Raw genomic sequence first — 27,682 nt, 5'->3', positions numbered from 1 at the left:
ACAGCTGGGCTAAGGCTCCACATCTGCAATAGGAGAAGATCACACAGCCCAGGATCCAGTCCAAACCTCTCCACTGCTATTTTTAACTCCACAGCCCCAGCCTCCTGGGCCCAAACCAGGTGACATGGTCGCTGAGATGAGGTACTCTGTTTGCAGGCTAGATGTATCCCGGATGTCCTAATGCCTATTCCCTTTCTCTAAACCATTAGCCAACAGCCTCCCAAAACACAACAACAGCGCATTAGAGCGAGCTCCAAAATTAACTTTAAGTAAGTAAATAGTTTAAATTTAAATACAACTTTCCATCTAGGAATCAGTCTTCCAATGGAAGGCTGCATTTCCTTTCATCTTCTTGGCAGCCGCTTGAAAACCTCTTTGTCCCAGAAACAGACTCTGCGCTTTCAAAGTCTAAAGCGAGCGGTCGATGAATGGAAAAGTTTACTCAACTCCTTCTAGCTTTGATTTTTTTTTTTCATGCACCGTCTGAGTTTCCTGAGCGCAGGTGCACTAGTAGATTTCCTTTCCCCCATGTCTGTGTGCCTGCTCCTTAAAGCAGGGCTGCATGTGCCCCGTTTGCCTCGCTCGAGCCTGCAGGCACTTTGGCGCGCGGCAAGCTTTCTGCTTCCTCATTGCCCCCAGCCCGCCCTGTGCCAGGCACCAAGTCAGGGGGAGCCGCCTTTCCCCAACGTAGCCGGTGCCAGCGGCCCGGCCCAGTACTGTGCCCAGGGCGGGGTTTGGCCGTTCCCATGGCTCCTTGCCCCGCTGCTGAGAAGGCTTTGGTGTGACTCTCCTGGCATGTCCCAACTTGGTGCCCCACCCAGCGCGCTTCTGAGAGCACCGGGAAATACCTGCGGCCGGCTGCGCTCCGCCGCGACTCTCGCCGGGGTAACAGGCGCTCGGGATCGGGCTGGGAAAAGCTCCCTAGACCCGCTTTGAGGCAATTTCCACACGTGGGGGGGCTTGGCACCGTAAGTGGGGTCTTTCCTTGCCCTCTGCAGGGCCGGGGGCAGCGGGGCTCGGCTCCCTGCCCCCACCCGGGTTGCTCCGCTGCCGCCAGCCCTTGCTGGGCTGAGGGGCGGCGCTGGCGAGACCCTGCCCGACGGCCCGGCTAGTTTGTCCGGCTCGCCCGCCCGCCCGCCCCTTCCCGGCAGTCCCCAGCCACGCCGCCCGGGTTTGGCGAGCCCGCCGGGCCCAGGGAGCAAAGGAGCGGGCTGCGGCAGGGGGAGCGAGTTGCTGGGTGATCAGCGGGGATAGGGCAATGGGAGGTGGGCCGTTAGGGGTGTGAAGGGGGCAGCTTTGGGGCCAGGGGGTTGGGGGCAGAGCTATAGCAGAGGCTGAGTGCTGCAGGCTTTCCCCCCCCTTCACTCTGAGCTGCAGACTTGTTGGGAAAAACGTGCCCAGGAACTGGGCTTTGTCTGAGCAGAAACGGCCAGACCTTGTGGGATCCAAGCTTGGCTGTAGCGGGCGGGACCTGCCCTGTACGCACACCCCACTGTGGGTTCACTCTGTGCTCCTCCAAGCCCGGGCTTGCCTGCCGCAGGCCTGCTCTGAGCCTGTCCCCTCGCCACACCCACCCAAGTAGTGAACTGGCCAAATAGCCAGGCCGGGCCACATGGAGTGGAGCCTGCCACCTTGGCACGCCACCACTAACACCACCACAGTGGTTTTGGTCATGTCTTGGGGCAGCTCATCACCTCCACTGTCAGTGAGTTCACTCAGCAGGTAACATGCCTGCAGCTGGCTAAGCCCACTGAAAGCAATGTTCTGAAGGGCTCCATGGTCACAGCTGCTCTGCTGATTGGGATATGTGCCATTGGGTCCTTTCCCCCAGGCTTACTGTAGGGCCTGAAATTTCTTGGAGGCAAGGATGCAAGTAGAACTCACTCCAGCTTTTACCACTTCTTTGCTTCCCACCTGAAGTAAATAGTGGGTTGTTCTGCACCTCTTTGCACCTACTGAGCACCTATACAATTGCTGTTGGTTGGGTCTTTCTCCTATTTGTTTTACAGAAACTTTTCCAGCTCTACCACAGGTTTAGTTTCCTAAAGGTCAATCAGCATTTGGTAGTTTTCATATTTGTGCCAACAAAGTTTAATTTTCTATCCTACCGAAATAATGATGTTCAACTTTTCCTATTAAATTCTACTTTTCCTCTGACTGTAAAATCATTTTGGATCCTTTGGTAGGAAAGGCACTACATAGGTAGGGAATGCAGTGTCATAAAACATCTATTCTGTTTAGCAACTGGCTGAGCAAGGCTTTTGTGTATTGTCCACAGCTTTGATAATAGGAATAATTGGTTTAAAGATGTATTGTTCCAATAACAGCCATAAAATCCACAAGCATCATATATGATAGAGGTGAGGGATATAGGGAGATGTTTGTGCATTGTCTCATTGATATATATCCAGGCTCAAAAGCATAATATTTTGGGTAGTGATCTCTCCTTCTGTTGCCCCAGAGACAGAATTCAAATTGAATCCTTCATGTGTCTGGCAGATGCCAGCCTCAGATTGGCCTTTTCCCATTTCTTTTAAGCTTCAGAATTTGCAATCTCCTCAACAGCAGTCTTGGTTTAATTTTTCACCCCTATTTCATCCTCCTTTATCCAGCTGATCTTTCCTCCCTTAGAAGGAATTTAGTTGTAAGACCAACAAATCTGTAGACACAAATATTACTTGGATTACTATCCCGAATTGAAAATAAATACTATTTGAACATTGGATTTTACAGTTAAGTTAGTACAGTGTGCTACAGGAGCTTTTAATTTTTATTTCATTAGGCTTAATTTAAGTGGTATTTGGAAGCCATTTTCAGTTGCATTTTGTATTATTTAGGCTATTTCCAATGTAGATTACTAAAGTAAATAAACATTGCACTTCTTGCAAAAACATTAGGAAGATCTACATATAAATAAAATACTTTGTGCTCAATAAATAAGTTCAGCATAACATGTACATTTATTATTTACATAAATAATGCATTACTGCAAAATATCATTAAATAGGCTTCCAACAAAGGGTTTTCAGGTTAATTTTCTAGCAACACGTTAGGTATCTGTGTCCTAAATTACTCTGCACTCAATAGCTGTTGTCCTAACTCCCTCTACTCTCCTTTGGTTATCTTTCTCTGAGTCACATTATGTTGTTACCAAGGGGGTTGAGAAGGTTCTGCCATGTACCTGCTTTCTGTTCTACCTGAACACTTGCATGCTGCTCTCACGGGTTTCCAAGTTATAGCTTACCTCCCTAGGCCAAAGACTGTAAGTAAACTGTAGACGTTCAGTGGAGTTGTATGCCTGTAAATGAGAGGAGAACTTGGCCCTCTATTCTGTATGTACTTAACTGCCCTTGTACCTACTCCCTTTCTCTGTGGCAGCAGCCACAACCCCTCTTCTGGTTTAATTGAAAAAAGAACATTTATGTAAGCAATGAAAAACTCTGGATTTTTTTTTATTATTATTATTGCTGTTTTAAATTAACAGGAAGATAAAAGCAGCCGCTCCAGAGGCAGAGCAGGGTGGAACTAGAAAACAGATTGCTGATTCAAGATGTGGGAGGAGAAAACTCTCTTTCAAGTAACTCATGAAAGTGAGGTAGGCCGGCTTTGCTTAAAGCAGCAAGAGGATTAGATCAGCATGGTGAATAAAAAGGTAGATAAAGACAAGGACATCAAAGGCTGTGGTTTCAGAGAAGCCTGAGAAAAGGTATGTGTACAAGGGAGGAATATGAGAGACTAGAGCATAAAGAAGCAGGAATCAGGGCCGGGGTTTTTACACTTTTAGGAATGGTCCAACAAGCACAGAGTATTGAAACAATTGACTGGAGGAAATTTACATATTCATTCTCCACACACAGAACATGTGCTGTTTATACTACAAGACTAGGAATCAGGAAATCTGGGATGTATTGCCAGCCCTGCCACAGACTCTACATATGAACCTCACCAAATCACTTAACTCACAAGTGCCTCAGTTTGCCCATCTGAAAAAGGAGAGAATAATACCACTTGGCTTAGGTTTGTGAAGCTTACTTAATGAATTTTTCAAAGCACTTTGAAATCCTTAGATGGTGGAAGGGAAGGTTAAAGTATTATAATTAAAATTGCCAAAAACATTAACTGTTTTCTTTCAATTTCCTCTCAGGTACATTTCATTGGTGCATGAATGGAAATTTAAAAGGTTTGTCATTAAATATTGGTGAAAATGGAAACATCATCTATGCTTTCATCTTTACATGATGAATGCAGATCAGAAAATTTCATTGAACCTCATTACAAGGAATGGTATCGTGTAGCTATTGATGCTTTAATTGAAGGAGGTTTAGAAGCCTACCAAGAATTTCTTTCCAAAGAGAGATGTTCAGAGTTCCTAGCAGAAGAAGAAATTAATTATATTTTGAACACTGTTCAGAAACTTCCTCAAAACACAGTTTATTCCTCTGACAATGCAGTTGATGATACCTCTTCTTCTGGTACTTATTGGCCTATTGAATCTGATGTGGAAGCTCCAAACCTTGACTTGGGCTGGCCCTATCTGATGCCTGGAACGTCTGGAGGTACAAATGTTGATCTACTTTTTCATCCACCACGAATACAGCCTTTCACAATAAAGGAAACTATTAGGAAGATGATAAGAGAAGCAAGAAAGGTAAACAGTTTAAACAATATTTATATTCAAAGACTATGGAAATAATTTGATATTTATTGAGTCTTTTTGTGCATACTATCAGTGGGAAGAAACATCTGGCTGAAAGAAAAGTGGATGTAAAAAATTATTGGATTGAGGCCTTTGATAGGCACATAAGGAATGCCTAGACAATTGACAGACTTGTTGTTTTGACCTCAGCTTTCCTTACGTTGAATATAAACTGAATCTTCATATGAATGTTATAATACCAAATCTGGAATATTGGACTAGATCCTTAGCTTGTGTCATTCAGTCGAGCTCCAAGATCTATCCAATTTGTTATTTTGCTGTGATTAGGTGTTGGGGTGTGCATGTGAAGTTGTTTCAGTCCAATTTTTGTGAAAATTTTGCTGACTTACATGTACTAGAATCATGTTTCTTGAAGTGCTCAGGAAGCAAGATTTTGTGACCTTGAATACAACTCCTGCTTACAGTAATAGAACAGAAAAGCACAAAAGAGGGGTAAGAAGAAGTGTTATATAAATAGCATTTGGTCCATAAAGTCTGGTATCCTGCCTTCAGAAATTGCCAATACTTGACACATGAGGAAAAGCTGAACGTTATCCCACAAATTGTACTTAATTTACTGTGGAATGTTGGACACGGGGGGAGTGGTGGAAATCTTTATGCAGGGATCAGGAATGTCTATCAAGAACTTGCATGCACACTCATCTTGCAAAACAAATAGAGGTATTATTTTAAGCCTACTAGCCTTGACTTATGACCTTTCAACTGTACATTATCATATTTAGCTTAGCCGTTGATCACTGTGTATGCTGCTGGAAAGCTATAGAAAAGTATTGTCACACTTTAAATTGCTTACAGTTTCAGAAGATCCCCAAACATGAGCCATTCTATTTAGGTGACAAATCGAGGAACTGTCCCAGATTGAGATGTCATTAGAAGAGGTTTTGGAACAGATTGATAAACTAAACAGTAATAAGTCACCAGGACCAGATGGTAGTCATCTAAGGTTTCTGAAGGAACTCAAATGTGAAACTGCAGAACTAGTAACTGTGGTTTGTAACTTATCATTTAAATCAGCTTCCATACCAAATGACTGGAGGATAGCTAATGTGACACCAATTTTTAAAAAGAGCTCCAGAGGTGACCTTGGCAATTATAGACCAGTAAGCCTGACTTAAGTACCAAGCAAACTGGTTGAAACTATAGTAAAGAACAAAATTGGCAGACACATAGATGAACATCTTGTGTTTGTCTGTCTGTTTGAAGGACTGTGTGCTGTGGCTGGCAGTTGGAAGCTGTGAGCTTCTAAACAAGGTTTGAAATCTAGAAGCCTCTGTTCATTAGCTGAGCCTTAGTCAGGCAACGGGGCTATCAGGAAGGCCAGAGCTTTATAAAGCAGTGAGTCAGCGACCAGGGGCCGCTAATAGGGAGTTTCGAGAGGGAGTTTGGAAGGGAGTGGGAAGGGGTGAGGTACACTTGCCATTCTTTAAAACCTTTAAACTAAACTATAATCAGAACTTCTTGATTTAAAAAAAAATCCCTATCATTAACCTATGTAGCTGTAGGGGACAATGCAGGCAGAAGCCTAGCAGGAGAGTGGGGGCTATCCTGTTTATTGCACTTAGTGTAGCATGTATGATTACCTACCCTGTGGGCGGGTGGCATATGTGTGCATTTGGGCAAGGAGCTCCTGGCCCTTAGAGACCACGTACGGGCTTTGGAGGCCAGGGTGGCGGAACTGGAGGAGCTAAGAGAGGCAGAGAGATATGTTGATGAGGCTTTCCGGGACACTGTAGATTTGTCCTACCTGTGGTCAGACAGCCCCTGTGCTGTTAAGGAGGATGAAAGGCTCAGGGAAGGAAAGCAGTCAACGGGAGCAGAGGGAAACCTTCTCAAAGTTGGGACCCTCCTTCCAGATGATGTTGGGGTATCCTCTCGCACTGAGGTTCTCTCCAGGGGAAGGAACTCCAGTCATTAGGAAAAGGCAGGTGTTAGTAATGGGAGATAGCTGGGTTTGTGATGACGGGAGAACCATATGGTGACTTGCCTGCCTGGTGCGATGGTTGCGGATCTCTCAAGGCATCTAGACAGACTTATGTGTAGTGCTGGGGAGGAGCCGGTGGTCGTGATACATGTAGGTACCAATGACATAGGGAAGGGTATAAGAGACGTCCTGGAGGCCAAATTTAGGCTGCTAGGAAAGAGACTGAAATCCAGGACCTCTGTGGTGGCATTCTCAGAAATGCTCCCAGTTCCACGCGCAGGGCCAGGTAGGCAGGCAGAGCTTCAGAGTCTCAATGCGTGGATGAGACGATGGTGTAGGGAGGAGGGGTTTAGATTTATTTGGAACTGGGGAAACTTGGGATAGGGGGAGCCTATATAGGAAGGATGGGCTCCACCTAAACCAAAGTGGATCAGACTGCTGGCACTTAACATAAAAACGGTTGCAGAGCAGTTTTTAATCTGAGAGATGGCAGGGGGTGCGGGAGTGGGAGCCGATTGCTGCAAATGAGCAAGTGGATTGGACAGAGACTTCTTGTAGAGATTTTCTAGGGTTCAGTCAGAAGGAGAGGATGGAAGAGGATAAAGTATGGGCCAGATCAGATGAGAAACATTTACATAAAAAAGAATCTTACACATCAGAAAAGGGCAGACAAATAAACAGTGACAAGTTTTTAAAGTGCTTGTACACAAATGCTAGAAGTCTAAATAATAAGATGGGTGAACTAGAGTGCCTCATGTTAAAGGAGGATATTGATATAATTGGCATCACAGAAACCTGGTGGAGTGAGAACAATCAATGGGACACAATCATTCCAGGGTACAAAATATATCAGAAGGACAGAACAGGTCGTGGAGGGGGGGTTGGGTGGTGGCACTATATGTGAAAGAAAATGTAGAATCAAATGAAGTAAAAAATCTTAAATGAATCCACATGTTCTATAGAATCTCTATGGATAGTAATTCCATGCTCTGTTAAGAATATAACAGTAGGGATCTATTATCCCCCACCTGACCAGGAGAGTGATAGTGAAGATGAAATGCTAAAGGACATTAGAGAGGCTATCAAAATAAAGAACTCAATAATAGTGGGATATTTCAATTATCCCCATGTTGACGGGGTACATGTCATCTCAGGATGAAATGAAGACACACAGTTTCTTGATACTTTAAATGACTGCTTCTTCGAGAAGCTGGTACAGGAGCCCACAAGGGGAGAGGCAATTCTCAATTTAGTCCTGAGTGGAGCCAGGATCTGGTAACTATAACAGGACCGCTTGGAAATAGTGACCATAAAATCATGAGTGGTGCGGAGAAAGTGAATAAGGAAAAGTTATTTACTTGTTCCCATAATATAAGAACTAAGGGCCAGCAGGTTTAAAAGAAATGAAATTAATGGGCAGCAGGTTTAAAACAATTAAAGTGCACAGTCAACCTGTGGAACTCCTTGCCTGAGGAGGTTGTGAAGTCTAGGACTATAACAGGGTTTAAAAGAGAACTAGATAACCTCCTTAAATTTAAGTCCATTAATGGCTATTAGCCAGGATGGGTAAGGAATGGTGTCTCTAGCCTCTGTTTGTCAGAGGGGGGAGATGGATGGCAGGAGAGAGATCACTAGATCATTACCTGTTAGTTCTCTGAAAACATCCACTCAATGTGCAGCGTCAGTCAAAAAAACAAACAGAATGTTGGGAATCATTAAGAAAGGGATACATAATAAGACAAAAAAATCATATTGCCACTATATAAATCCATGGTACACCCACATCTTGAATACTGCATGCAGATGTGGTCGCCCCATCTCAAAAAAGATATATTGGAATTGGAAAAGGTTCAGAAAAGGAGGGACAAAAATGATTATGGGTTTGGAACAGCTTCCATATAAGGAGAGATTAATAAGACTGGGACTTTTCAGCTTGGAAAAGAGATAATGGGGAGTGGGGATATGATAGAGGTTTATAAAATCATGACTGGTATGGAGAAAGTAAATAAGGAAGTGTTGTTTACTCCTTTTCATAACACAGGAACTAGGGGCCACCAAATGAAATTAATAGGCAGCAGTTTTAAAACAAACAAAAGGAAGTATTTTTTTCACACAACACAGAGTCAACCTGTGGAACTCCTTGCCAGAGGATGTGAAGGCCAAGACAATAACAGGGTTCAAAAAAGAACTAGATACATTCATGGAGGATAGTCCATCAATGGCTATTAGCCAGGATGGGCAGGGATGGTGTCCTAGCCTCTGTTTTCCAGAACCTGGGAATGGGCGACAGGGGATGGATCACTTGATGATTTCCTATTCTGTTCATTCTCTCTAGGGCACCTGGCGTTGGCCACTGTCAGAAGACAGGATACTGGGCTAGATGGACCTTTGGTCCGACCCAGTATGGCCGTTCTTGTGTTGTTAAAAGCAGGAAATGTGGAGCCTAACTGGTGGACAAAATGATGAAGGGATGGGCTATTCCATCCATCACTCACTTTTGAGTCCTTAAAGAGAGATTCTGTGGGGAAAGTTTAAAGAACAGCAAGAAAACAAAAGGCTACCGGAATGAATTTTACCATCATGGCTGCCACCCAGGGGCGGCTCTAGTAATCCGGCCGCCCCAAGCATGCCGCAGGGACGCGCGCTGCCGGGCGCTGGTCCTACGGCTCTGGGGGCGTGCCTGCGGAGGGTCCGCTGGTCCGCGGCTCCGGTGGACCTGCGCAGTCATGCCTGCGAGAGGTCCACCCGAGCCGCGGGACCAACGGACCCTCCGCAGTCATGCCTGCGGGAGGTCCGCTGGTCTGGCGGCTCTGGTGGACCTCCCGCAGGCATGACTGCGGCAGGTCCATCGGAGCCGCCTACCACCCTGCTGGGAAAATGCCATCCCACACGTGCGCTTGGCGCGCTGGTGTCTAGAGCCGGCCCTGCTGCCACCCCTACCATTTTCAGGGACCCCAGACCTTCTTCATTCTGATCCTGAGAGGTGTCCTGACCAGAATGGGCCAGAAATAGAGGTACCCAGATGACCTTCCCACCTCTGATGGTTCCAGCTGAATCCCAAACCACACCTGGGATGACAGTTATTATTCATCTTGAATACTGTTGAAGAGACTGTCAGACAAGGGGTGGGGGGGAGTTCCATCTAAAGGGAAAGGGAACAAAAATGTTGTTTAAATGAAAGCCTTACTTAAAAGATTTGAAATGTATTAACTGTTTTTCCTTCTGTTCTTTATCTTTAATAAAAAGGTTAAAAGGACTTTTAATGGTGTATTTGTCATGTTGCTAAGCAGGCTAAGGTCTCTGCATACTAAATCCCGAAGCTTGTTTAACACTGTTTAGTGTTGGACCATGACTGGGTTATGTTAACACCTTTAGCCCATATAGTCCATCTAAATTAATACATCAGGCCCATTGCATGTTGATTTCCACATCAGGATCATCGACGCTGGCAATAACATCAGGTCTAGTTCTGCTTCCAGTAATCTTGATGGCAGCTCCAAAACCAATGACAACCCCTCCACTGCAGTGCACAGTGCTGATAAATAGGAAGCCCCCGATGTTATCACTGAAACTACAGACCCATCATAGATCCCAGGACTGATCTCTTGCAATGCCTGGTGGTACTGTTCCACTCTGGCCTTTGGAGTACTCACACTCTTCCTCAGAGTCTGAAGTCTCCCACTTCATGGAATCCAGAGCTTCCCCAAGGGATCATCCCTGCTCTTGTAGGACTAGTTCAGACAAAAGCAGATTGAGAGAATGCAGTGCCACAATTGGCCTCTGGTACCATACCAAGCCTATTATAGGCCCTACTGGGTAACATGCAGGATGCCTCTGGCATCTAGATCCTCATCTACTTCACTACAGAAATCAGTCACTGAGAAGAGAAGTCTTCCCACCCGGTCACAAAAGATCATCCAAAGTCAGTACCGGGCAACTGCTACATTACAGAAACCTACTCTTGATGGAGGAAGTTTCTCCACATGGAACTGATAGACTACTCAGTGTTGGTGTTGAGGATTGGCATTGCCTGTGCTTCAGGCAGGCCTCCAACATCAACAGTGCAAGACCATCCTTAGGAGGGTTCTAATCTGCTTCTTCCAAACACCTTGTCCTCTTCAGCCCATGAGGCCCTGGTACGGAGGTAGTCTTCTGCAGGTGGAGTTTATGGAGGACAAATCCCCACAAATCAGGCACTTTACAGCTAGCTACATCAAGGAAAGTTGCTCTCCCAGGTAGTGGTGTTAGTCATTTTCAACCTGTGGTCTGTGAACACCTGGAGGTCCACAGACTATGTCTAAAGGGTTCATGAAAGGTGACTGTGAAAATAAAGTTTCAGATCACAGAAAAGGCATTCTGTTTTTCTGATTAATCAAAAGTATGTGAATACCCCCACCTAACATTCAAAACCTAAAGTGGTGGTGTGACTATTGAAGCCCACAATTTAGCGCCCTTTCTCATGCTGTGTCAAATGCTGGGCCGAGCACATGCCATAGTTATGGTTGAATTCTGTTCAGTCAGTTTTCAGTCAAAGACTTCTATGGTAGAGGTCTGCAGACCACAGATTGAATTTCCGAAGGGGTCCACACCTCCATTTGAAAATTTTTAGGTGTATGTAGTGAGGCAGAGTGGCCTCGCTCTGAACAGCAGAGGGAAGGACCACTATACTCCCCCTTGGAGGGTGGAGCTAAATCCGCCCTGCCCCCCTCACGGAAGTCCCAAGGTGGGACAGGAAGTATAAAAAGAGAGCCCCAGTGCTCAGTTGGGGCTGGAGCACCAGAGGGAGAAGATGGCTCTTCCAGGGAGCTGGAATCTCAACAGAATCCCAAACAAGGCCCCAAGTGGAGCTGTGGCTGAAGGAGACAGCCCAATGCCCAGAGGCACTGCCAGGACCGCCATCAGATGGATTCCCTGAGGAACTGTGGGGACTGCCAGTGGCTATGTACCCTGAGGAGATGGAGGACTTTTGGACTGCAGGACCCTACACCCAGACTGTGGTAGGAAGTAGCCTAGGGGAATCAGATTCTGGCCTGGTACTGGCTGCCAGAGTGTGAGGCAGTGTGTTGTGGGATTCCCCACTGACCCAGTGGTGGAACTCTCTGCCACAGATAGGGCCCTGGGCTAGAACATGGTGGAGTCAGGTGGGCCCACATTGTCCTACCACGCCACCCCTGCAGTGGCAGCCTCCCCACCTGAGGCCCAAGAGGCCTGCATTCATCTACCCAAGATGTCTACCTGAGCCAGAATGCCAGACTGCTTTGTTTGCTCTACACCTGCCTAAAGGGCCTAGAGCTGATAAACTATTTGTGCTCTGCCCTGCCCCAGGGAGCCACAGTTCCCTTATAGACTGTTAATTACTGTCAGCCCCATCCAGAAGGTGCTGGGCTATAGACTGTTTGTGGCTCAGCCCTGCCCAGAGGGCCAGAGTTTCCCCTACAAACTGGCACTTGCAGTCTGCTGGTGCAAATGGAAAAAGTTTGAAAACTATTGATCTAGTGTAATGGACATATGCAATCACTCTAGGCAATAAAAAGAGTTACTCACATTGTTGTAGTTGTGGCTGTTTGAGATGTGTTGCATATGTCCATTACACAACCTACCCTTCTTTCCCAACACATCAGAATCTATCATCTGAGTCTGGTACGAAGGAACTGAAGGAAGGGTGGGCTGGCTATGGCTTGTATACCCTTGTCTCAGAGCGCAAGGAACACCGGGGTGCACATGTGTCTGCTCCTTTGGTTACTGCCTGTGAAACTTTTCAGCTCTGGTCGTGGTGTGCCTCTCTCTCTCACACACATACACATACACAAATGTAATGGACAATTGCAACATTTTTTGAAGAGCAACAGTTATAAGTAGGTGAGAAACCACATTTTAGTCATTGTTGCCTTTTTGGTTCAGTAACACATATGAATCACAGAGAGAGATGGGCACTTCTCGCATAAAAGCGCTGCCCATTGAAATGTCATGGAATGACTCCTTTGTATGGGCATCAATAAGAGTAAACATAGACATAATCTATTAGTGTATTCAAGTAGTCATCTATTAGAGGCTAATAAAATACTTCTTTGAATTCAACAAGGTCAACTTCTGTACATATTTATATAAAAATAAATTTTCATTCTGAGAACGAGACTTATCACAAACTATGGGTGTGGGAGACTGGGTTGAGCAACCTTTTTCACCCTTTCAGCAATACTCTGTGCCAACTGTTTTGAATATAATTTGAACAGAGACTGGAACAACGATAAATTGTGCTTGAGGCAATGCTTGTCGTAGCTTATTAATTACAAAAGTCTAACTAGATGAAAGTGATGCCATTTTAATGGTTCATAAAATTTAGAGAAACTTGCTTAGTTTTCCAAAGAACAATACATAAACAAGTTAAACAACTGACTGACTGAAAAGGTCCCCAAATGGTTTGAACCAGTATTTATTAGGTAAGGTAATCTTTTATCATATTGATGATAGACACAAATTCTGCCTTCCCTTACAAATGCTACTGATGTGCAGTGCAATTGAAGGGGTGTAAGTGAAGGCAGACTTCAGCCCCATTAAAATGTTTCAGCAAGTATTGCGTTTCGGCAAGTGCTCTGTGGAGTCAGCTGCTTTGAAACAAACATATTAAAAGTTGCATCCATCATTCCTTTCACCTGTTCTCCTGTAAAATGATTTATGATTATTTAAAAACTGGCACAGCAGTCATGCCTGTAGCTTTCAGGCAAAATTTTGTATTGCCACTGTTGCGTACCAGAGGAGCCGGGGGTCCTCTCAAGGTGCTCTGAAAGGACGAGGCTGACACACACCGTGCGTTATAGGCTTTATTGAAGGGAAAGTGACACACCCGCAATGGGGACTCTGAGCGTTGCTGTCACTGAAACGGGGAACCCAGCGCCCTGAAGCTCGGCCTGGGGTGAAGTCCAAAAGCAAGCACCAAGTACACGCCTATTTATCAATCACTAGCAAACTAGCTCATACATAATTAAAAAGGGAGTTTCCCCTGGAATCGCCCGGGGCCGCCTCCCGTGGCCTGAGGCCAGGGACTTTCCACTAAGCGGTTCCAACTGGCTGTAATCAGTACAGGCTAGTACAGCATGCCCGACAGTGACCGGGCGCTGAGAAAGCTCATTCCTCTAGCTCAGCCGTAACAACATCTTCCACGATTTCCCTGCTCCTCTACATTCCTCTCCTCGCTTTCTACAGCGCCTCTAGGGATCCCGATGCCTCCACAAGCGTGCGAGCCATACAACAGCAGCTACGGCCACACAAATGACCGAAATAGATTGCGGTTCGTTAAAGCTTGGTATTCAGTGAGGAAAAACAGGCAGGACCAGAATAACAGTGAAAAGCCAAGTGGCTGCGTTTATTTGGGGGATAATTACAACTTGGGCTGGGGGAGTAGGCAACTTTGGCTGGGATGGTATCAAAAGTACAAACACACCCCAAAACACAGTAATAATACACTTTGTACTGCTCACCACACCACACCAAATAGGCAGACACACCAATCACACAAGATGGGAATCGGGTTCGTCAGAGCGGTGCCCGGTGCAACACCGAGAAAGAGACCCACGGGCCGCTGCCTCAGCCACCCTTGCTTTCACACTAAGGGTAACCCAGAATGTGGTGCGGCTGCAGCTGGGCAGATTCCACTCATTCAGACCACGGGGACAGGAACCCCTTGGTCAGCTAATCCCCAGGTGGAGACAGCTCCCAGATTCATTCACTCCAGACAAAGACAGAGCAGTGATTCACACACATAAAACAGTTTGCAATTAACAATTCAATTAACAACTAAAACAATTATACAAGCTAGCTAAGCAATTGTGCAATTTTGAGCTCACTAATACAATCCTGATATCCTGAGTAGATATTTGGTACCAAGTTAGGGAGGGGAAAAAATAAGAGGCTAAAGAAGCGAACTGTCAGATAAGCAAATACCGCACTCCAGGCGCAGCTGACCAGCAGAACAGACACCAGAAGCATGACGAGCTGACAGGGATTGAGTCCAAACGACAACGAATCCAAACGATACGACACGAGTGCACTTTACCGGGAGGAGACCCTGGCCGAACGAGTGATCAGGTCCTTCAGCTAACACACGGATGCTCCACACAGATTTTGGGGGGAAACCTAGTTTTATAGAAAGGGTCTCACTCACTCGTGTCAACATCTGATTGGCTCCCTGGTCCCTCCTCCCTTCAGGCTTCGAGCTGTTGCCACCCCACGTCGGCAGGATTTGCACACGGCACACTGGAGTTGACAAGTAAACAAACTTGACCCTTAGATGACTGGGTCCAAAAAGAGCGGGAAAGTGAGTCACTGGGCAGAATTAACCTGACCTCCAGACGACCGACCCAAAAAAAACAGGTTGCCGGGCAGAATCAGGCCTTCACACACAGAACTAGCCTGACCTTTAGATGGCCCAGCAGGAGAGAGAAAAAAAACAAAAACACAGGAGAGCATACACAGTCAGTGTTGCTGGGCAGGATTGAGTCTCTGCCCTCTCCTATACAACAAGAACCTGGTCCAAGATGGAGGCTGCCTCGTCCTTTTAACAGGACAAGATGGCCGTGGACCGACAATTGGCCATTCAAAGCCATAACTTCGTATCGGATTGCGACAACAAACAGCACAAATATAAACAAAACAAACTACAAATACATAAAAGGGCCACTACAAGGCCCTGTACAAAATGAGCAATCCATCCACGTAATGAAAGCAACCAGGACAACAGCCAGGATTCATCTTGTTGTTGACGGATGCCCCCCGCCAGGTGACGGAGGCGTTGTAGGTCGGCATAAATCGTGGCTCCTGCATCTGTAATATTAAAGCAGCACATACCCAAAAAATCGAAGCAAGAATGGCCATGTCGCAGCAACAAATAATCAACAGCCATCCTATTCTGCAACACTCCCCTACGAACCTCCCCCATTTCCTGGGTTAGCAATGCAAGAACCGTGGAGGTTAAATTCAAAGCCTTCGCTACAGTACAGGCAAGGTGCGCAATAGCATGATAATTATGCGCCACCAGGCCGGGGATGGAATGCCTATGGCAGCACCTCCCCTTACAAGGAGCGCTGCGATAAGTGGTAAAGTGAAGCCATACGGGGGTAGTCCTCTCCCTCCGGCAGGATATGGGCCCAGCCTTCTCCTGTTGCCAGAACCACGGCGGCTTGTGGGTCGCGTTGCGGTATCGTCCACCATACGCTCGCCAGGACGTGCCATGCTGTGTCGCTTGGAGCTTGTTTCTCTATACCTGCAGGCGGTAAGGGGACAAGTTTACATAATGCCTCCCCTTGTTCCCATTGCACTGGCTCTGAACCTACATTAGACCAAGAAATGAAATTCAAAGACCGCTCCAAGCTCAGCCAATATGGGGGGTAGCTCTGCATTCCCCCAACTAGCGGTAGAACACAAAAAAGGCACAGGGGATCACACCACAATTGCGCTTGGGTGGGCCAAGGTATTACTGTCTGCCCTGCCTGCACAACTTCGGGAGAGGGGCATGCAATGCTACCACTCCTTGCGTGGGATCAACGATCCCCGGTGTGTATCTCAGGCTTATTCTTAACTTCGACGGTGCTTGGGGAGCTATTGTCAGTCGTTGAAATGGTGTCTGGCCTCTGCTGAGTAGGCGATTATTTAGCAGCCAGACGGCTTGTTCTAGTACTCCCGACCAACCGGGCAGCGTATGGGTGGGTGTAAGGCGGCAAATTTGGTCCTTGAGAAGCCCATTGAGGCGTTCAACAAGGCCACTGGCTGTCGGCGTGTAAGGAAGATGATAGTGCCAGTCCACGCCGACGTCTCCAGCCCATGTCCTAATTACCTGGGCTGTGAAGTGGGTCCCCTGGTCGCTCTGCAACGAGCGTGGGATTCCATAACGCGAACATAACTGTTGCAAGGCGGCCAACGTCGTGGCCGCCGCCGCGGTGGCACTTGGATGCACAAACAGCAGCCCGGTATAAGTATCCACTGCTGTCATGGCATATTGCCAGCGCCGCTCCTCTGGCAGGGGGCCTATGTAATCCACCTGCCAGTCTTGGCAGGGACTGGTGGCTCGATAAATCTTGCCCGTGGGGCCTGGGAGGGCAAGAGGTGTTACACGAGAACAAACCGGGCAGCTAGCGTGAACAGTGTGGCATGCTGCTAGCGGCAACGAAATGCCCTGCTGTGTATTGAGTCGCGTGAGCCCCCCTGTGGCCCCCCCTTCACAGGGTAGTGCTCCGCTACTTGTATAATCGCACTGCGTGCCATATCGTCTGCAGCCGCATTCCACTGCGCCACTGTAGTATCGGCCTTGGTGTGAGCATCCACATGCCGCACGGCCAGGGGGGCCTGCTTAGCATACTCTAGGAGCTGCTGCCATAGCTCCGCCCCCCACAGGGGCCTGCCAGCCAATTCCCATCCCTTCGCCTCCCAGGCGGTTACCCAGGTGCGGAGGCCCTTATAAAGCACCCAGCTATCAGTGTATAGGTACACCCGGGGCGGGGACCCCTCCACCGCCAGGGTGGCCGCTCGCAGCTCTGCCCACTGGCTAGACCCGGCCGTTCCCCATGCCATAGCTACGATATCTGCATAAGGGGCATATGCCAGGGCCCTCCATTGTCGGGTTCCTTCGGCGGCATATGCCGCTGATCCGTCCGTGAACCACACATACTCCAACTCCGTGGCGGGCAGCTGGTCCACGGGGGGGGCCTCCTCTACCGGAGAGGGGAGCACTGGATCCTCCACGGGGGGGGAGTTCGTCCACGAGGGAGGGCACACGTTCAAAAGCAACGGCTCCCAGGAGCACAGCGTGGGGGGTGGAGAGCGTGGGCCTTCCCAGTAGCATACGGTGTTGCAAATAATGTTTCCATTTAAAGTGGGTGGCGTCTTGGGCAACCCCAGTCTGCACCTGGGCGGGATCCTCCCGCACCCAGCGTGCCAGGGGAATGGGGGTTCGCACTACCACGGGAGTCGAGCCCGTGATGCGTTCCGTGTCTTGTAGCGCCCATACCACTGCTAGAATCTGCTTTTCTAAGGGGGTGTAACCTGGCTCCGCCCCCTTCAGGGTCCGCGACCAGAAGCCAATAGGCTCTTTCTGCCGGGCCCTCACCTGTTGCCAAAGCCCCCAGGAAGCCACATCTGCCACCGTGGTGACTTCCAACTCAAATGGGATCCCCGGCAAGGGGGCGTGGAGTCGAGCGTGCGGAAGCAGAGCATCTTTGCACAGTTCGAAAGCGGTCTGGCGGCTACGCTCCCATTGCCATGGGGTTGCCTTGCGCACCAGGGCTTCCAGGGGCCGCATCAAAAAGGCAAGGTGGGGGATAAAGGCGCGCCAAAAACCAAGGAGGCCGAGGAACGACTGCAATTCCTTTTTAGTCTGGGGTGCTGGGTAACTCTGCACGGTCTGCTGGACCTTCTGGGGGAGTTGGCGCTCCGCCCCCACCCACATAATCCCTAGGAAAACGACCGTTTGCGCAGGGCCCTGTATCTTCTGCGGGTTCAGGGTCCAACCTCGCGCTTCCAGGCCCGTTGCAACGGCGTGCAAGGCATCAGCCACCACTTCCCGAGAGGGACCCGAGACCATAACGTCATCAATATAATGATAGCTGCGGGCCGATGGGGGGAGCTGCACACAGGCCAGGTCAGCACTGACCAACTGGTGACATATGGTCGGGGAATGCTTCCACCCCTGAGGCAATATGCAAAAAGTATACTGTCGGGCTTGCCACGAGAAGGCAAACTGTTCCTGGCCACTCTCGGCAATGGCGATCAAAAAAAACGCATTAGCAAGGTCGAGAACAGTGTGCCAAGGCATGGTGGCCGCGCTATATGCTCTATCAGAGTCACCATGTCCGCACCATGGCCGCCAATGGGGGAGTCACCTTATTGAGCTCCCTGTAGTCCACCGTCATTCGCCATGTCCCGTCTGGCTTCCGCACTGGCCAGATGGGGTTATTATAGGGGCTCAAGGTGGGTCTGATAATATTAGCCTCCAGCAGGGCGTTGACCGTTTGTGTGATCTCCGCCTCTCCCCCGGGAAGGCGATACTGCTTCCTGGAGACCACAGCGGTCAGGGCAGGCAAATTCACTGGCTCCCAACGCGGAGCGCCCCGCAATATGGTCAAGAGCCGCACCTCCCGTATACGCGCCGCACTCACATACCGGGGATGGCCAAAGGCAATTAGGCCATACTGCGTATCCACGGAGCGGCCCCGGAGGATATCAATGCCTAGAATGTATTCCCCGATGGCTGCGGCCAGAATCGCGGCTTGAAAGGGGGCGCTTTCCCAAGGTCAGCGTGACAGTGACCTCATACGCTTGGGTCTCAGCTCCTCCTAGGCCCTTTACCACGGCTTCTCAGTCTTGGGTCTGTGCTGAGTGTAGGATGGTGACCTCAGCTCCAGTATCGAGCAATGCCAACGTATGCTGCGTACCTTCCCTTGGCCAGCGGATTGTTAGGGGTATGTAGGGGCGTTGGTCCCCCGCCTCCCTCCTGTACGTTGCTGCTGCCACGCCGCGGGCGGGGACCTGCCACCCCCTCCATAAGGGCGTGGTAACTGCCACTCGGCCATCGGGGCAAAAGGCTCAACGGCCTTGGCGCGCTCTACATTCTTCACCCCGTCCCCTCCGGCACTGCGTTGGGCGGGTGGTAATTGCAGCCAACACTTGTACAGCTCTGCGGTAGGCTTCCCATCGATATCATCGCGCGGGACACCGGCCTGCAACAGGTCTGCCCACAGGGTCCTCCGCGGCACCCGGATTTCCCCCTTCTCGTCTCCCTCCCCAGTCTGGCTCTTCCCCCGCTGCCCTTTGGATGCCCGGATGGCTCGAGGCCGCATCCCTGCCAGGGCGGTTTCTAGCTGCATGAAGGTGATGGCTAGTTCTCCGACTCTCCCGTCTGCGGCCATAACGACGGCGAGAAGGGAGGGCTTCAGCTCATCGGGGGCCAGGCGCAACAGGGTAGCTTTGGTTGACTTGGTCACTGGTATGTCATCGGGCCCTTCCGTGCCCCCCATCCCAACGGCCCAGGCCATCCCCAGCTGCCGTAGTGCCCGTACTCCCTCAGCCATGGTCTTCCAGGGCGCTACCTGGGCCTCCAACTCCCCCACGGACGGGTAGGCTGCATCCACCGCTACTGCCAACCAGCGGTATAGAGATGGGGATTCGAGGTCTGCCCCGTTCTGCTGTGGATGCGGGGGGGTTGGACAGTTGCGCACGTACCTGCGAATCCTGGGACAGGACCCCCAGCTGTTGCAGCTCCATTCGGAGAAGCAGCACGGTGTTCCCAGCGCTATCCCAGACTCTGACCAGCCAGCTTAGGACGCTTTCACCTGGCTCCTGTCGGAACGTCTTTACGATCTCCTGTAACTCCGTTGTTTTGTAAGTCCGGACGATAGGCAGTTGTAGCTGGTTGCCTTCCGCCCGTAGTTCCCGCACAGGGCGGGCATGAGCTACCGGGAATGCCGGTCCCTCCTCGGAGAAGGAGGAAGAATCCCATATGTGGCCATCCCAGGCCGCGGGGTCCCAAGAGGGGGCTGCAGTCACAGCGCGGACCTGCGCTGTGGTTACCGGGCGGCGTCCCAGCTTGAGGCACCGCTTGTTTGCTACTCGGGCCACTAACACCTCACAGCGCCTGGCCAGCTCCTGGGCACGCTCTGCCTGGGAGGTGACCACCTCCTGCGCCACGGCGCGGGCCTCGGCCATCGCTGCGTATTCCGCCCGCTTTCCCTCCAGGACCCGCTGCAGGCGGAGCACCTCCTCCTCCTGGGCCCGGAGGGCGGTAAGGAAAAGCCAACTCAGCTCTCCCATTGCTCGCCGCTCCGTCCCAGAGCGCCGGTTTGCCCGCAACCTCTGCAATCCCTCGAGCAGTTGGTCGGGCGTGACGCCAGCTGCCTGCTGGAATTCCGGCCATTCGGCTGGAGCCGCCCAGCCCGCCACCATCCGCGCTACCGCTCCCCAACGCTCCGTTTGGAGCCACCCCGGTACGCGCTGTAGGGACAGCGACGGCTTCCCTACCTCCCCTACCTTCAGCCAGAACGGCATCGTCTCTCAGAGCACCCTGCTCGCTGCGCCACTTGTTGCGTACCAGAGGAGCCGGGGGCCCTCTCAAGGTGCTCTGAAAGGACGAGGCTGACACACACCGTGCGTTATAGGCTTTATTGAAGGGAAAGTGACACACCCGCAATGGGGACTCCGAGCGTTGCTGTCACTGAAACGTGGAACCCAGCGCCTGAAGCTCGGCCTGGGGTGAAGTCCAAAAGCAAGCACTACGTACACGCCTATTTATCAATCACTAGCAAACTAGCTCATACATAATTAAAAGGACTTTCCTCCCTGGAATTGCCCGGGGCCGCCTCCCGTGGCCTGAGGTCAGGGACTTTCCACTAAGCGGTTCCAACTGGCTGTAATCAGTACAGGCTAGTACAGCATGCCCGACAGTGACCGGGCTCTGAGAAAGCTCATTCCTCTAGCTCAGCCGTAACAACATCTTCCACGATTTCCCTGCTCCTCTACAGCCACCTTTTGATAAGAGGTTGCATTGCCACCTCCCCTGTAACCCTATGAGCCTTAAATGCTCTGCTGCTGTGGCTCACAGCCTGGACACGAACAGCCAGCAGACAAGGATGCAGTTCCTGAGTGTCTGTGTGCTGTGCGCCTTGGTTCAGTACCCTGACACTGGCAGCCTTCCTGCAACACAATGGCCCCCCTGTAATCTCCACCTGCCTTGGTTACTACTTGCACAGTGACCCTAGTCCCAGGTTTCCCCCAAAACATCTGTCCTGGAGTGTCCAACCCTTTCCTGGAACACTCGGAATCATAGGTACCAACTTTCTCCGGCGCTGGTGGGTGCCTGCGCCCCCCCACCCCTGGCCCCATCCCCATTCCAACCCCATCCTCCACCCCTCCCTGCCTCTATTGGATCCCTTCCCCAAATCCCCACCCTAGCCCCGCCTCTTCCCCCAACGTGCCCCGTTCCCCCTCCTCCTCCCTCCCCGCAAATCAGCTGTTTTGCGCTGCAAACACTGGGAGGGAGGGGGGGAGAAGCAGGATGCTGTGGCATGATTGCGGAGGAAGCAGAGGTAAGCTGGAGCAGGGGGGCGGGGCAGGGCCACAGGGAGCTGCTGGTGGGTGCTGAGCACCCACCAATTTTTTTCTGTAGGTGCTCCAATTCCGGAGCACCCATGGAGTCGGCGCCTATGCTCAGAATTAACAAGGGTTCTGTCTCCTTTAGAGAGACAAAGGCATAGTTTATTACTATAACTGGAGTTAACAATCACTTCTCTCCTAACCCAGCACTGGGTTGTTTAGATTAAAAATAAAGCAAGTTTATTTAATCAAAAAATAGACATAAAAAGAGAGGTTTTAACTGAGTTCATGTACAAGAGATGAAGACAAAGTGGTTACAAGCAAATAAAAGTAAATATACTTTCTAGTGGCTAATACTTCACGCAACAAGTTACAGCCTTGGTTCAAGGGAGAGTTCTTATCAATCTTTTTTTCTTTCCAGCCATGGCTGACTTTCTTTTGGTCAGGACCTTCCACTGAAGTGCAAGGTGCTGGTCTCCATTCTCTTCTTAAGTGAAAGACTTTTGCCTAGGCAATGTTTTTTACTTATATTCAGTTCCCAGCGACTTCAACCTCCTCTGTTGAAGGACCCAGCTTTATCACCTTGCAAGAGCTCCTGCTCTTTGTGTCTGTCCAGTAGTGGATGCCAAGATGGCTTCTTCTAATGCTTTTTCACACACTCACTACTTTGGCCCCAGACCATGACCCCATGCTGTTCTTCCCTTCCTGTGAACTTTCTGTCCCCTTGCTGATTCATGTGTTAATAGGGCTTCAATTTTATTTTTGTCACATATTGTTTAATTTAATTGGAGACAGGTAGACAGCTGCCTTCCTTTCGGTCTGGGAGAGAACCTCTCTCTCCCTTGTTGGGTCATAGATGTTAAAGCATAATATCAGTGAGTATATATGATTCTGTATATTGTGTTAATACATACATTCTACAATGATTTTAATTACCAGTCTGTCATTAGCTTTCACAGAAGACCTTACCTGATATACTTTTATAATACAGTAATAGTGCATACAATCAATTATTCAGTTATTTATCATTTCAGGTTCAGCTCCATGGTCTACATAGTCCAATAAACCATTTGAACTGTATTCCCAGAGGGAGAAAAGCCATGTGGTCTGTGAAGACTTCATGCTGTTTTCTTCTCTGCTGGTAATAGTTGAGTCATTACCTTTTCCCTTTGTTAGCTTGATGACTTTGTTTACCTTTTAATGTAAATGCACTTTCATTGTCTCTGCTTGACAACCAGCCAAGCAAATACACATTCCATTGTCTAGGGCAGATTGCATTTATGCATTGCTTACCAAGCACATTTTAAGAATATAATTCTAGCACAAATCCATTACTTTTTGTACGCAGCTCACACATACACTTTCGAAGAATATTAATAAGTTATTAGTTGTCCAATGACATATTACATGCCACCTTTTGGATATATATCATGACAACAGTGTGTTAGGTATAGTGAGCATGTCAGGCTTGCCAAGAGCTGCTGGCACAGAATAGTGAACCACCATTGGGCCTCTGTGTCATAGCAGGGACTACACTTTGTTCTGTTTTTGCACAGTGCCTAGTACAATGGGGCTATTTTAATAACAGGCCATTGACTGCAGTACCGGTCAGAAAGGGGCCGGGTCTCCACTTGGAACACCTATATGAATCCCAGTGCCAAATTCTGCAGGCCCTATTCAGTTTCTGAGAATTCCTCTAATCTCTCTAGGCATTAGTCTCTCTAGTTTTGTATCCATCGTACAGTATGTTTAACCTTTTGGGGAAAGGTTTTCACTGCTACTCTGTCCCTCAGGTGTAAAGTTAGTTTCATTCTACTGTGGAAAGAAAGTATTTTCAGGCATTCATTCTGCGTTGATTTGTTTTGGAAATGTATATTGCATTATCTACTTACCTGACAAAAAATTTACACAGCAATAACAAGATAAAAATGCAGTGTATACAAAGCAAATACTAATGGAGAAATTTAGTAAAATAACTCTATTCTTATAGCTGGCCAGCCAAATGGATTTTTTTCCATTGTGAAATGTGTGGGTCATGCTGATTTGGTCGCAAATATAAGATTTTCTCAAATAGTAGCTGAATTAGGTATATTATATGACCATATTGATTCAGCCAGTTTTGGGGGGAAAATTAATGAATGAACCCATTTTGTATGATTTATTTATTTATTTGGGTTTTTTAATATGTAATTGTAATCCTAGGTATATTTCCTCCAGAACAGGGTTGAACCACATTAATATCCTGGTAATTCCGTCATTAGGTGGCAGAGATTTGGGGTTGCAAACTGGAGAGGGATTCCATGGCTTTCCAGTCCCATGGCTCATGGGGATCTCTGGGGAAGGCAAACACCAGATATCTGGAGTCAAGAAGTGGCAAGATGAAAGGGATGGCTGGAGTGAAGTGATTTAAATAATTAATTGACATAACGATTTAAATCACTTGATTTTTTTTTAAGTCACTGCTTTCAGTCAGGTTGAGACTTTGTAAAACTAATTTGAAATTTATGCTATTGCTACTTTAAAATTTTAATGAACTAAATTATAAATGATGCTATTTTAACTGCCACTATTAGTAGGGCATCTTATTTCAATTTTACAAAACTATTTTATATATAGAAATTTAAGGCTCTGATCATGCAAACAGCTAAGCAGATATGTGACTTTGTTCATATGCATAGTGTCATTAACTGCAATGGCACTACCCATGCTTAAAGTTAAACATGCGCACGAATATTTGGAGGAGCAAAGCTGATTTATTACATTCTCCTACATATGATCCTGCTACAGAGATGCTCTTTACTCCTAATTGTTTTAGGTAACTTGCTCAAAGCTAAATTCTTCTATACAGAGAACGTTATAAGTATTCCAGTGGAAGTGGTACATATGTTGACGTCAAATTGCAATTCAGGACTCTGCTCTGTAAAAGAAAAATAGACTTTGCTATTGACTTCAAAAGGGCCAGGATTTCACCCCTGAGAATATTGCTGAAGATAAAATACAATAATAATGATGAATATTAATAATAAACAGATATGTTACTTTTAAGTAAAAATTAAGGGCCATGTATTTAAAAATACTCAGCTCCTATCACTCTTAAAATCTTACCCTAAATTACTTACCTTAGAGCAGCAGTTCTCAAACTCTGGGGTGGGCCTCCCAAGGGAGGCATGGGACTGTGTCAAGGGAAGTGCAAGTTGGGGTGGGGTTGTTTTGTTTTGTTTTTAAGAGCTCTGGCTATCAGCCCTGGGTGGCTGGGGCTCATGCAGAACGGCTATGCACACCCAAGAGCTGGGGATAAAGTTGACAGCTGGAGCCTCACCACCCGGGCTCAGGCTCTCTTTTCCTCCTCCCCCAATTCCTCACAGGGAGGCAGCCCGGGCTGGTTCTCCCCAAACGCATTGCCTCACCAGCCCTGGGGTGGTAGCAGCAGCGCACAAGGAAGGGTGGCAATGGGATGCTAAGTCTGCTGTGAAAAGTGATATTGATGAATATTACTTTTCATGTTTCTGCCCTTACTTGTGGGCTGCTACTGGCATGGCGCTGCCTTCAGAGCTGGGTGGAGGTATGTGTACTTGGGGGGTGGAGGAGGCATAAATAAATACAGACACAAAGAAGAGGTCCTTGATCAAATAAGTTTGAGAACCACTGCCTTACAGGGTAAAGAAATGATGGCTTTCAGGGCAATTAGATATTGTAACAGGGCCTGATCCTGCAACTCTTACCAGTGTGAATAATCCCTTTGATTTTAATGGGATTACCCACCTTAGTAAGAGCTAATCAAAATAATTATTTCAAGATCTGGTTCATACATTTTGAGATCAGACACATTAGTTCTTTTTCTATGAAGAGTCGGTAAGTCAGTTTAATTTGCAACAATAATATTTAACTGAATAATTATAGAAGTGGGACAAACCCAAATGTACTATCATCATCATCATCCTGATCACTTTTTCTGTACTTTTGCATCCATTTCCCCGTACCATTTTACCTTTTTATACATACATGCAGCAGCTAGTACATTGTAGACTTGATCCTGACTGGGGCCTTTAAGTGCTACTGTAATTAGAACAGAACATAAGAATGGCCATACTGGGTTAAACCAATCGTCCATCTAGCCCAGTATTCAATCTTCCAACAATGGCCAATGCCAGGTGCTTCAGAGGGAATGAACAGAAGAGGTAATCAAGTGATCAACCCCCCATCGCCCATTCCCTGCTTCTGGCAACACAGGCTAGGGACACTTCAGGGCATGTTTTTGCATCCCTACCCATCCTGGCTAATAGCCATTGATGGACCTCCATTAACTTACCTAGTTCTTTTTTTAACCCTGTTATAGTTTTGGCCTTTATAACATCCTCTGGCAAAGAGTTCCACAGGTTGACTGTATGTTGTATGAAGAAATACTTTCTTTTGTTTGTTTTAAGTCTGCTGCCTGTTAATTTCATTTGGTGACCCCCTAGTTCTTGTGTCATGAGAACGAGTAAATAACACTTCCTTATTTACTTTCTCCACACCAGTCATGATTTTATAGATCTCTATCATATACCCCCTTACATGTCTCCTTTCCAAGCTGAAAAGTCCCAGTCTTATTAATCTTTCCTTATATGGAAGCTGTTCCATACCCCTAATCATTTTGTTGCCCTTTTTCTGTACCTTTTCCAATATATCTTTTCTGAGATGGGATGATGCACAAAGTATTCAAGAGGTGGACATGACATGGATTTATAGAGAGGCAACATAATATTTTGTTTTATTTATCCCTTTCCTAATGAGTCACAACATTCTGTTGGCTTTTTTGACTGCCGCTGCACATTTAGTGGATGTTTTCAGAGAACTATGCACAATGACTCCAAGATTTCTTTCTTGAGTGGTAATAACTAATTTAGATCCCATCATTTTATATGTATAGTTGTGATTATGTTTTCCAATGTGCATTACTTTGCATTTATCAACATTGAAATTCATCTGCCATTTTGTTGCCCAGTCAACCAGTTTTGAGAGATCCTTTTGTAGCTCTTCGCAGTCTGCCTGGCACTTCACTATTTTGAGTAGTTTTGTATCATCTGCAAATTTTGCCACCTCACTATTTATCCCTTTTTCCAGATCATTTATGAATATGTTGAACACTACTGATCCCACTACAGACCCATGGGGGGGGACCACTATTTCTCTCTCCATTCTGAAAACTGACCATTTATTCTTACACTCCGTTTCCTATCTTTTAATCAGTTACTGATCCATGAGAGGACTTTCCCTCTTATCCCATGACTTTGCTTAAGAGCCTTTGGTAAATGTATATAAATAATAATACCTGTAGCTAGATTTTTTTTTAAAAGGCATATAGGCATTGCAGCGCTCAACATCGCAATGCTGAACTGATTTAGGCACCTAAAATCATTTTCAACAGGGATTTAGTCACCTCCCTTCTATTGACACTCAAGTGCCTAAATCCTTTTGGGAAATGTGGGTTAGGTGTCTAAATCAGTTAGGCATTGCAAAGCTGAGTTCATCAATGTCTAAACTGTTTTAAAACTCTGGGCCTTAGTACTTACATAAGAATAGGGATAATGTTTTTCATCTTTGATCTCAAAGTGCATTACTAAAGTGGGTAAGAATTATTATCCCTATTTTACAGCTGAGCCACAGAGAGAGTAACTGAATTCCTCTAGCTGCCAATAAGAATAGGTCTACTCTTTGACCTGGGGTGTGTGATGGAATACCATGCTTGCACCGATCAAGCTTGTGTGCTAAAAATAGCCTAGCAGCAGAAGGGGCTAGCCATACCGAGTACTTACCAATCTGAGACCCTGGAGTGGGTAGCCGCTTCTGCTCTTTGCACTGCTGTGGCTACATTCTATTTTAAGTGTACAACCTCAATCAGAGGTAGTGTGGGCATGTCTCCTCAACCTGAAATTATATTGTGATGGGTTTGGTCACAGAAACTCCCTCAAGACTGTCACTAGATGTGC

At 47.6% G+C, this 27,682-nt stretch overlaps 1 protein-coding gene across 7 annotated transcripts in view; it reads left to right on the top strand.

Annotated features, from left to right (window-relative positions):
- LOC120393484 (protein FAM83B-like) overlaps positions 1-27,682 on the top strand; it is a 94,578-nt gene that overhangs the window by 14,767 nt on the left and 52,129 nt on the right. For 2 of the 7 annotated variants that reach the window (XM_039518069.1, XM_039518074.1), the window contains exons 3-4: positions 3,858-4,017; positions 4,145-4,648. In XM_039518069.1, coding sequence (XP_039374003.1) covers positions 4,205-4,648 — 444 coding nt within the window. In that variant the 5' untranslated portion in view covers positions 3,858-4,017; positions 4,145-4,204. Of the gene's footprint in view, positions 1-167; positions 270-3,484; positions 3,707-3,857; positions 4,018-4,144; positions 4,649-27,682 lie in introns of those variants that run through there. The other 5 variants (XM_039518071.1, XM_039518070.1, XM_039518075.1 and 2 more) reach the window with 5 other exon arrangements.

This window comes from Mauremys reevesii, unplaced genomic scaffold (assembly GCF_016161935.1).
Source record: "Mauremys reevesii isolate NIE-2019 unplaced genomic scaffold, ASM1616193v1 Contig20, whole genome shotgun sequence".
NCBI lineage: Eukaryota > Metazoa > Chordata > Testudines > Geoemydidae > Mauremys > Mauremys reevesii.
The sequence above is the reverse complement of the archived record's forward strand: the minus strand, read 5'-3'. Positions and strand labels throughout refer to the sequence as shown.